We start from the raw sequence: 11,451 nt of genomic DNA on the forward strand, positions 1-11,451 counted from the left end.
TTTAACAAAGTAACTAATGTGTTCATGCCAAAATATCAAACATTGACACTTTAGTGACAGTGGTGCTACAACAAAAAAGACAATAAATGTCATTTATTGCTACATTTACATTAGGTATGTACATTAGGTATCTTCAATATGATCTGTTTTTTTCAGTTTTTTAACTAAAACACGGAAGCTGTCTTTACCCAATCCATTTTCAGATGTATGATGTAAGATCTATTGTTGAACGGCATTAGCTCCAGTTCATACTCCAGACCAGATGGTGGCGGTATTTGCACACTTTCAGTATTTTTGAAAAGCGCCACAAAAAGAAGAAAAGCCATGAAGCCAGAAAAGATAACAGACGCTGTTCAAATTCGCCATTTTTACTCGCATAATATTGCCTTAAAAGTCGAGAGGGTCTTGATAATAGTTAGTAATTTTGGTAAATTCAAGCTGGTGACGTCCTAGTCCGAGTTAGACGACAACACAACAGGACAACAACCGATGCAAATGAAATGTGGGTCACGAAAGGAGCCCAAAGGCTGCTAACGTGTTGCTAACTGGTGGTAAGTTTGCTTATTAATTGTCTTCGTTTAATTATAAACAGTGCAGTAAAGATATAAACAAACTTACTTTGGTTTCAGAAATAGTTATTTTATCAATTTTATTGTGACTTTTATGATTATTGCTATAACAATCATTCAGCTTCATGTTATAACTGCACGGAGGCTCTATTTGTTGCCACTTAATATAGTTTTCTTCATGAACTTAGCCTGGTTTTAATTAAGCTCCGTATGACAAAGAGACTTTGATATGTGAGGCTGTTGTTATAACTCGTTCATCATTTTGTATCTTCAACATATTTTTGCAGTCTAAGCAAATGAAGATGGAAGAGGAAGCCAGAGATCAGGAATTAGAAAACCCTAAAGACTTTCCTGTCTCAGAAGAGGTCCTGGCTCCACCAGATCACCAACCAGTTCTGAGGATGAACCTCCACATCGTCTTCATGGTGTAAGTCTTTTTTTACTGAGCAGCTGGCTACATTTTCAACAGCAAAAACTGGTGTGTAACCAACACTAAGTGCTTAATAAACATGATTTGATTTAAAAATAACTGGACAGAATTTATTCCCCTTGTTAATTTGTTAATCTACCATTTCTCTTTCATACATTTTATTTGTTGTTGGCTTTCAGGGCCCTGTGATGGACTGGTGACCTGTCCAGGGTGAACCCCGCCTCTCGCCCGGAACGTAGCTGGAGATAGGCACCACCAGCCCCCTCACCACCCTGCAAGGATCAGGGTGTTCAGATCATGGATGGAAAGTTTTTAAGGTAGTTTGTCTCCCTTAAGTCCACACTTAAAACAGGTTCATAGTTGATGCCAACATCAACTGATTTTATGATATTGCTGACAATTTTTTTTCTATTTCTAACATAAACAGGCAAAGAAGTCACCCAGAAATGTTTTTCCACCCCAGGCATCCGGTCCCACATACATAGCGAGTCCACAACATCTTAAAATTGTAAGTTTTATTTTTTTCTTTGCCATTTTTCTGTGCTCTTTAAAGTACAAGTGCTTTCTCTGTTTAATTGCTCTATTGTTATTTTTTTGTAGGTTTCTGTAAAATGCAGTGAATGGGAATGTTCTGTCATTGATCCTCACTGTTCTTAGGAAGGAGAAATATCAGTTTGTCTGCAGTAATACTGGAATACTGTGACATTGTATCAAAGCAATACTCTGTCCTTGGTGAAACATTTTTCACATTTCCTCTAAAGTGTACCTATTGTTTTATTGTGCTAATTTTCATAAGCATGTTGTCTGTAAACTTTGAATGTATTGACAATTTGTACAATTAATTATTGAAAATTATACTGACCATCATTTGCATTGACCATTTAAGAAAATCGGAGAAAATATCACTTCCATAATAATTTGGAACACGGTAGTGTATTATAAAATGCAATGAAGTTTGCAGATGTAACATAAAAACAAATCTGAAAAGGTCAGGATAAATAAATACATCTGAAATGAGCTGTATACAAAGATCCCACCCAGTAAGTCAATGAAACACTGATGGTTAAATCACTTTGCTTCTTCAGGATTGTTTGTGGTTTTCCAATGAGACATGGGAAAATATACCCTTTCCTAACCAGCACAGTTTGATAGATATACAAAAGTCAAATTATAGACGTTTGAGAGAGCGTGAGAGCAGCTCAAAGAGAAGAATTAAGGCCTGAAGGACTTTGAAATAGTAGATGTTGTGTGCAAAAGGTGCCTTAAGATGGGTTCATACGAGTTAAACACGAACACAACCACATATTCCACACACAAGCTAGATTTGAGAAATTTTTTATTTCTTATCAGCAAAAGACACACAGTTGATGCATTTGTATCTTTTATGACTTTTCAGTACAGAGGAAAAACCCAAACATATACACAGTGTGGGTATATATGTGTATGGGTATATTTTAAAGTGCAAGTGATTCACAAGGGTTTATCATGCATTACATAGAATCTGTTTTGAGGAACTTCAGTGATCTATAACAGAGACACACTTTTGAATCTGATATATTTGAATCTGTAAAATAAGCCTCACTGTTGGATGGAAATGAAAACAGACTTTTACTAATCACTGAAGCTTTTCAAATGAAAGCACAACAATCTATTTCAAGTTTTGAGGGGAACGAGTACCATGAAGCTCCAGAAGTGAGAGAGGGTTTTAGTTTGGAGTAGTAACAGGAACAGTCTGACAAAGCTCACCACAGGCCAATTTAACAATGCTCCAGTTTCATCTTAAACTCCCAATACCTGGATTAAAATGGAGAAAAGAAGGAATTTACATAAAAACAAGACAAAACTTCTATGACTTTGAGCTTTCTCGAAAGCTTTCATCGGCCAACTTAGGCCTGTCCTTGTCTGGAGACATTCAGTATACAGGTACATTCTCTAAAATTACTGTTACATTTTTACTTGGTGATAAAACAGTCGATTTGCCCTTGCCAAATGAATCAGACATGACAGAAAAATAAATATGAAGACATGAATCAACAGTAAGACGTCTAAATGACTGATGGTGAGCTCATTGTGTGCTGACAGGTTCCAGCATCATACAGGGTAGTTTTAGCAGCAGCTGTTGGGTCTTGGATTTACCCATGGTCAACAAAGATACACACAAATGGATCAAGAGAACATGAAGAAGCCCTGACCCCCTCAGGATACGTGGTATTCAAACTCATCTCCATTCACTGGGTAAGTAAAATATGCCTCAGTTGCACACATGCTGAATGTTTTCAATGCCCTTTATAGTGGTTAAGATGCAAAGTGCAAATTCAAAAATAAAATACAAGCTAGTATATACTACAGTGTCACTATAGTTCTTAACTACCCAGTATTTCTTTCGGAACATCTCCCCCCTCCCCCGCCCGTTTGCACAGCATGACATGAAAGAAGCGTTCCTGTTCACAGAACAAAAGAAGAACTGGTGTAGACAAAGCACGGAAAAAGAAAGCATCATAGAGGTGCGATGCCTTCACACCGTGAGTGCAGCACGAGAGCACACATGGTCCTACTTTACTCACACAGCATCAGTTGGCGATGCATGAGATAAAGATCAATTTCCGTGTTGCAGTGAATCCTTTGTGAGTGATTATTGCATAGTTTGGAATTCTTAGCGTAGCTCATAAAGTGAGACTGAAAAATAAAACTTTTTCTTTCCAAGATCTGTGCTTCACTCTAAACAATCCAAGACAAAATTGTTCTCATTGAAAAGAGACAGCCATCAGTTCCTTTAATGAAGCCAAAATAATAACAAAAAAAGAATCACTATTAAAAATAAAACTATAGTAATCAAAACAATTTGTGGTGTTTAATATTTGAAATAATTGATATTCTAAATCAAACTTAACCTTAGGTAGAAGTTTGCTTCTCTTGCTTTGAGGTGCACATTTTTTAATAAGTCGGTCTAATTGAGCTAAACTTCACTCTAAGCTAACAGAAGTCATCTACTAGAAGTCCACAGTGCCAAACCATAATCCATCAACAGGGTTCAAATTAAAACAAACACCAGCATGAGGTCCCTTCTGAATGCCTATGTCTCAGGGCTAAACTGTTCAATCTGAATTATTGCGTTGCTGTAAATGAGCTGAGTTTAAATTATAGTTACTTGTTAAGATTGACTAGAAGAATTTATGTTGTGGTGAAAATGAGAGGTGTCATAATAATATCAGAGGAAGCTAAGGACATTGTTAAAAAAGAAACTGCCTTTGAAATGAGTTAAGATAAGTATGTAAAGTTTGCTAAATTAAATACAGCAAAAATGATGCATTGGCTATGCCAGCCAAGTATGCTAATATACATATATGTCTTAGAGCAGCTCAATTTCTTAACATAAATAACAAATGTCTGCCCCCAACAAGACAGTTAGAAACTTTTTTATTTGTTTGGATGTCTTCTTACTTTATAGTTTTAAAAGAAACTACCAGAATCTGCTAAAATTTGGTATTTGCAGGTCAAGGACCATTCGTCAAAATCAGTGACAGAATAACGAATAGTGCAGAATATTCCTGAAATAATTCATACATTTAAAAAAATATACTTTTATGATTGCAAAAAAGTGCATGGGCAAACAATTGCTTCAAAAGGGAACAAATGGTAGAGCAAGTAAAAGACACAAACAAATGCTCTCTAGGCATTGTGAAGGCCACTGCAGATTTAGATTTTTCTTGCAATCCGATGAATATTAGCAGCTGTGGCTGATTGCCAGAGGAACTTTTAATGTATTTTAAACAGAAACGTTTAACTAAAGGCTACAGCAGCAGTGTCTAAAAGCTAATAAACATGGCCACCAGATATAAATCCCACAACTTTAAAGGCAATGGACGCTAAACTGCAACTTTTATAACTTTCTGTACAAATTAGCTGTCCTGCAGTGGTAAGTTTAACTTACGCACAAACAAGGAAAAGTGGAAAATATGTTTTAGGTGTGTTATTTCTCTTTATGCTCTGCTGTTTAACCACGCTATTCATAATAAAGACATTTATATGAATATTCTGATACTGCTGACGTTTGTTCAAAACTATTGCTACGTTGCTATGTGCAGAGTAGCCAGACATAGCAGCGCATCACTTTTTATGAAAACCAGATTATAGATAAAGTGTAAATATATTAGGGAACACTTCATTAAAAGATTACTTTACACTGGTGTTTGTTTTACTGACTTGGTTATTCTTCACTAATGTGCACAATGTTCTCTAAAAGTGGACTTCAAGCAACCACAACAGCAGCTTTTGTTTTAAAACCAAAGCAGTCTCTCGAAACACCCATAAATTAAATCACCTGACCTGAATGACCAACCTTGTTCCCCTATGGCCAGCACAGAGTCATGACGGGTCCCATTCAGTCACCAGAGTGTCATCTCACCTTTCCTTTTTTTTGGCATAGAGCTCATGTTCAAACAGGGGTCATGTCTAAACTGCTAGTAACCTGTAAACTATGTAAAACTACAATAATGCATAACATAATAAAAACATTAAATAATATAGTAGGAAAATAAATATCAAGGCTTTTTTTTTTTTTTTAAATAGTCAGTCTCTATCTTGATACAGGAAGTCAGTGTTACATGATTCACTTCCGAGAACGACGATCACCACAGTCCAAAAAGATGGCTGTTCTCACTCTCAACAGTGAACATGTCATTCAGCTACGGCACGTACATCGCTGTTTCACGCTCAGTTAAGAACTAAACTGGTCCCGCATGTAGCTCAACAGTCTTATGCGTTGCAAGTGTCTGGATATAAGATATTAGATAGACTTGGCCGCGACCTGGACAATCTTTTTTTTTTTTCTGCCATCAGAAAATAAATCCTAAACTCTATGTGCTATAGCTAAACGTAATTTTGGTATTTTTGTGGATAGCATTCAGGGCAGTTTTATGTGTTTTTGGTCACTTTAAGGTATCCTCCAGAAACCTCTACAGACCTAGTCCACATGAGCACTCTTTTAGAGGGCAGATTATGGCTGTCTCATATAAGTTAGTATACAGTACATTTAAGTGTTATGTGAAGTGCTATGACACTCATATCTCATGCTCATAACATACATCTACCAAAAATTTCAACCAATGATAGTCAAACCACTGACTTATATTCATGAGCAAATTTTGAATAACAACACCTTGTTTTTGTCAGCCACATGTTCAACACAGACTGTGAGCAGACTTATTTGAAATCAGTCAATGAAAGACGGGTTCACTCAAGCCTAACATGTAGGATATACAATATAACAACAATCAAACTGATATCAACTGTATGGGTGGTCTGGTATTTCTAAGAGGTGCATGTTTCAATAACTTCCAAACTAGCAGAGACACAGATTTCATCACCGCTGGGGAATAACTGAACTTACTGGGTGGATATTTCTTAATCTGAGCCGAAGTTAGGACCCGTCGCTGCCAGGGCGCTTTTTGCCTAAATGACTAGCAGAGTCTCTGTTTCGCAGATTAGGCTGGATCTTGTACATGTTGGGACCCATGGACCAGCGCCAGCTTGCGCGGGTCTCCGCGCCAGTTGGGACGACTGAAGCCGCTGCCCCGGCAGTGGATGGGCAGGGCTTGTTCTGCAGCAGCTGAATGAGCATGGTCATCTCTGGGCCCAGCCGTGGCACCATGCTGGTCCTGATACGGTCAACTGTGTCCTCATCACAGTCCATCAGGCTCTGTAGAAGCTTACCATAAAACCTAGAACAACAAAGAAATGGAGGATTTTTCTTCAGAGATTGCAACATGATTGGAGAAAAATTATACAGCCCTGTGTGTATGCATGTTATGCCTCGCTAACACAATCCAGCCAATTAAACATTTGCATTTTTTGGCAATGCAAATGTCATTGCATTGCCCATTGCAATTTTGCATTGGCAATATTGATGTATTTTATTTACATCAATAAAATACATCTAACATTGATGTATTTTATTATTACTTCATTAGATTTTATTAGAACCCAGCACAAAGTAGTGCATAATGGTAAATTAAGAGGGATATTCACACATTTGCCATACAGTTGTAATCAGATCCTTTAATTGGACACCCCTAAATACAATTGAGTGCAACCAATTGACTTCGGAAGTCACTTACATAGTAAATCAAAATCTCATTATTATCTTTTCTATGAAAAATAATGCACTTAAAGTCAAACAAAGTTAGAGCATAGTAGAGGAAAAAAACTGAATCCTGAAGACCAATGTCAGAGATGAAGTTAAACATCTGACAGAGGATTGTTCAATCTAAAAAAAAAAAGGGGGGGCAGGGGGAAAGAGTGAAGTACAGTTGCAGCTTTACCAAGACATGCCTGTCCCTGAACTGACAAATCTCTCAAACAGCATAAGGTCTAACCTCTGGGGGAGCTGCAGGGATCAGCAGTGCAGGTGGACCACCACTGCTCGTAGGCGTGTCAAGATAACAAATTTTGCTGGACGATAAATTGTCCCAGACGTTATTGCGATAAACTATAATGTTGTTTTGAGACTATTTTTAAGCACTATACATCAGACAACTGGAAACTATTGAGGTCATTTTAATTGATTAATAATAGATTTATTGCTTAATGCAACAGGCTTAACTAGATGAGGACTCTACAAATTTGTCCTTCATGAAAATCTGGCAACAAGAAAGTTATTGTTGAAAGAAAGCCACATAAAGTATATTTTGCAATTTACCAAAGAACATATTGAGGACAGTAAACACCCAAACAAATGTGTTCTGGCCAGATTTGTCCAAAGTTGGACTTTCTGGTATCCTTGAAGCAAAAACTTGAACAGCATTCTGAAGGTGAGGTAGCAGGTAGCATCATCATACAATGGGAATACTTTTCTTTAGCAGGGACATGGAAGCAATAATTTCAAACACACAGCTGGAGCCATGGCATAGTTTGGATCACTGTATATTCAGATACAACAAATGGCCTCAAAAATTCTGAAGTCCAATTAAGAATGTGTGGTAACGCTTGTCTGTTATCAGACAATTAAAATGTAACAAGTCTTCAGAATGGATCTTGAGATATTTTGCAAAGAAGACCTCTACTTCCTAGATGTATAAATCTAATAGAAACTTATTCCAAATTGTTCTTTCTTACTTCTATAAATGCAGCAAATGCTGGTTCTGCAAAGTTTTGACCCAGGAAAATTAAATGTATCTAAATTATAAAAAAAACAAAACAAAAAAAACATCAGTTGCTTACACATCCCAAATATGTTAAACTTTCGGTTGATCTGTCACATAAAACTGAAATGAAATATATTATATATTTCTTTATATATATATATAAAGTAAACATTTGCAACACATTGTAAATTAATTAAGTGTTCATTTGTCTTTCATTTGCATTTATGTTCATGCTGTGTTATCTGATGTCATGCATATGGGAGTAACAAAACTGTAGTTCTAGCCCTGACTGAGTCTCATGCTCCACCCTCCGATTCTTTTGTGTCCACTCCTAAACTGCAATCCAGCATGTATTACAGCAACAAAAGGAATGAAAACATCCAAACTTGATAGTCTTGTTTCATTCTGTTGTACAGTATGGAAAATTACTTAAAGAAAACAAAAATCACAGGAAACTTTAGAAATAAATAATAAATTTAGTGTTAAGATTGTTAACAGTAAGTTGTAACTAAGAATCGTGTCTCCAAGACACGATTCTTGGAGATTAAATTCTGTTCCAACTAAGTGGGTAAGTCATGGCGAAGTGAAAAGCTCACCTATTGGGGAAATGACTTGGCAGCTGTGCAACTTCACCAATAGCATCTGGATTGGCTTGGGCAACATTGCAGATGCCCAACCTGCTGTAGCATTCCTCCTGGACTTCGGTTATCATTCTTTGGAAGGTGGAGCAGCGACGGATGGTGGGGAATGCCTTGGAGATGATGCCATTGGCGATGCACTTAAGGCTCTCCTTTACAAACGCTTTACCCTGGAAAGAAAAGAGCAGGGCTTCACACATTCTCATGTCCTGCACAGTTACACCCATGTAATCTGACCCGGCAAGCAGCAATCAGAAAGAGGAAGCGGGAGAGAAAGAGAGACTTAAAGTGTGTACCTGAGTGTCAAATTTAGCAGCACTGTACAGGAAAGACTTGCAGATGTCATGTAAGCCATCTGTGTCACACGTTGAGTTTTCCAGGCAAGCGAACGCTCCACAGCCAACTTGGAGGGCACTGTTGAGGCAGCGTGCCACATCTGCTGTGTGCACAGAGAATGATCTGTCAGCATGGGAACCAACAGCGGGTTCACTGGGAATCACTGAGCTCATTACACAAGAGTTGCCAAGGATTTGGCAAAAAGAATGCAGCCAACAAAGGGGAATGTTTCATACTTTGGTGGTTCACAAAAGACGTACAGTCACTCAAGTCTGAAAGTGCCTTGACTGGAGTTTGGACACCTTAAAGCTCCAAGAATCTCAGACTCGGGCTCTTTGCAGGGACTACCATTTGGCTCTTTTAAGTAGCATTTAAATAATGAGAACGAGAAATAGCAAGACTGTAGATATATCTTTATACAGCAAATGAAGACATATTCTCCATGTTTTAAAATTAGTCTTAAATGTCAAACTAAATTGAGCCCTTCAGACCCTACCATCTACAATTAACTCAGTTTTGGTAGGTAGAATGGATTTTATACATGTAGAAATGATGAAATATATTTGAAAAAAATGTTGCTTTACTCATTGCAGGAATATTGCATGACTAGAATAGTTATTAGGCTGATGAGGCAAACGATAACCCCAATCTTCAAATTCTCTGAAATCGCACGTCCCTAAGCAATGTTCACGCATTTGACATTTGTGCAAAAAAAAAACCCAACAAAAAACAAACAAAAAAACCTGATCTTGGTCCACTGCTGAAATTTCACATTACACATCAGAACAAAGCAATAAAGCACATTGTTGAAAATCACAATGTTGACTTCTTCATTTTTGATTCAAGAACCCACGGAGAAAAAGGGACTCAAATTCTACACAACTAAAGAGCCTGCGCTCTCTTTGCCATCATCTGAATCAGGGACAATCTGTGTTTGACCCGAGTCAGATTAAGTGTGCCTGGCATAAGGGGCCAGAAATTACTCTGAAAATTCAGCTTGCCATTCCAAAATCTTATGATGATGAAGCAGTTTCTGCAGGAGTGAATGAGCATCCCTGTTCCCATTTGCTTTGTATCGCTGAGCTAAAAAAACAACAACACACACACACAAAAAAACAATACGAGATTTACGTTTTGCAGTGCGTTTTCCTGCAGAATCAGGATTTTGATTCACCACTAACATGAGAGATTCCAACTAATAGGGTTAAATGATTGCATCTAACCTCCCCACCCCCAGTGGCAGGCAGGGTTTTTTTTTCTTTTCTTTTTTTTCTGAGGCAAGCTGGAAGAAAAAAAAATGTACACCAATGTAACCTACTTCTATCTCTAACTTCAAAGCTGACATTAAACGCTACATTAAAAGTCCTCCACTATGCTGATATATGCAGCGGAGACAGAGACGAACAGCATGACACAGCCTGTGCGCTCAGGTGTCAGCACCAAGCTCCATGCTCATCTGTTGCCGGCAGGACACCGGCAAAAACCACAGCGTTAATCCCGCACCCGTGAAGCTACTCGCTCGATCGCACAGAAAAAGCCTGCATAGGCCAAAAAAAAAAAAAAGAAAGAAAGAGAAAAAAATGAGGAGAAGACAAAAAATAATAATCTCCTCGTAGGTAAGCCAGTGCATTTGTGTAAATGATGTGTAAAAAATATCATGATAAAGCAGTGCTCTCTGAAATGCATGCAGATGGAGGCATCTTGCTACTTACAAGGGCTGTTGACAGAAAAGCGTACTCTCCTGGGTGAATAGGACTCGTTTTGCTCCAGTTCATATGCAGATGCATTCAGCACCATCAGGAGAAAAAGTCCGGTCCTCAAAGGCATTGTCCTCTCAGCGCAAGAGATCGCACAACTAAATGCACAGAGACGCTTCCTGCTTTGTGTGCAGTTCATAAGAATGAACGCTCCTGGAGCCTCGGCTGAGCAAATCTAGGCTGGAACAAGTAATTTCCTCCTACTGTGCACTCCTCTCTATCCTTTTGACTTGAATGACAGATTGCACCGATGTCAGGTCTGCACGGGGTTTATATGGGAGCGCTTTATGTTACGAGTTCAGCGCTCGGACCAATCACCATCCAGCAGCAGCGTGGCGCTGCTCTCCCTGCTATCGTCAATTGATGGAATAATCTAACAGCGGTCAACGCTACCGGGTCGTACAGTTTGACATCTGGACTTTAGCGGCTGATTTACTGTGCAATGCAACATGTTTTCCTTTCTGTTCTGATTCTAATAATGACTTTTAAAGAAGAGGGAGCGCCCGAAAAGTCTTGTTTCAGCATAAAATAATAAGAATAAGAATTTTCAACATGAGGCACGTTTTACTTAACCTTAAT

The 11,451-nt window shown here is 38.2% G+C and overlaps 1 protein-coding gene across 2 annotated transcripts; it reads right to left on the reverse strand.

The window, feature by feature from the left end:
* Positions 1-2,318: 2,318 nt before the first annotated feature.
* stc1 (stanniocalcin 1) lies at positions 2,319-11,190 on the reverse strand. Of its 2 annotated transcripts, none has more exons than XM_032579552.1 (4): positions 10,828-11,190; positions 9,076-9,215; positions 8,738-8,949; positions 2,319-6,719 (listed from the first exon to the last, which is right to left on the reverse strand). In XM_032579552.1, the coding sequence occupies exons 1-4, from the start codon at positions 11,009-11,011 to the stop codon at positions 6,419-6,421; spliced, it is 837 nt and encodes a 278-aa protein (XP_032435443.1). In that variant the 5' UTR covers positions 11,012-11,190; the 3' UTR covers positions 2,319-6,418. The 2 variants fall into 2 exon arrangements, with proteins under 2 accessions (XP_032435443.1, XP_032435442.1); XM_032579551.1 differs by having other exon boundaries at positions 9,076-9,218; positions 10,828-11,188.
* Positions 11,191-11,451: the final 261 nt, after the last annotated feature.

This window comes from Xiphophorus hellerii, chromosome 12, assembly GCF_003331165.1.
Source record: "Xiphophorus hellerii strain 12219 chromosome 12, Xiphophorus_hellerii-4.1, whole genome shotgun sequence".
Classification (NCBI taxonomy): domain Eukaryota; kingdom Metazoa; phylum Chordata; class Actinopteri; order Cyprinodontiformes; family Poeciliidae; genus Xiphophorus; species Xiphophorus hellerii.

Excerpts from the sequence above, each read along its gene's own strand:
- stc1 (XM_032579551.1), bottom strand. The coding sequence starts at position 11,011 with ATGAACTGCACACAAAGCAGGAAGCGTCTCTGTGCATTTAGTTGTGCG. Across the intron at positions 8,950-9,075 it reads CTGCTAAATTTGACACTCAG|GGTAAAGCGTTTGTAAAGGA; the intron begins GTACACACTTTA and ends TTTTCTTTCCAG. Across the intron at positions 6,720-8,737 it reads CCAAGTCATTTCCCCAATAG|GTTTTATGGTAAGCTTCTAC; the intron begins GTGAGCTTTTCA and ends TTGTTGTTCTAG.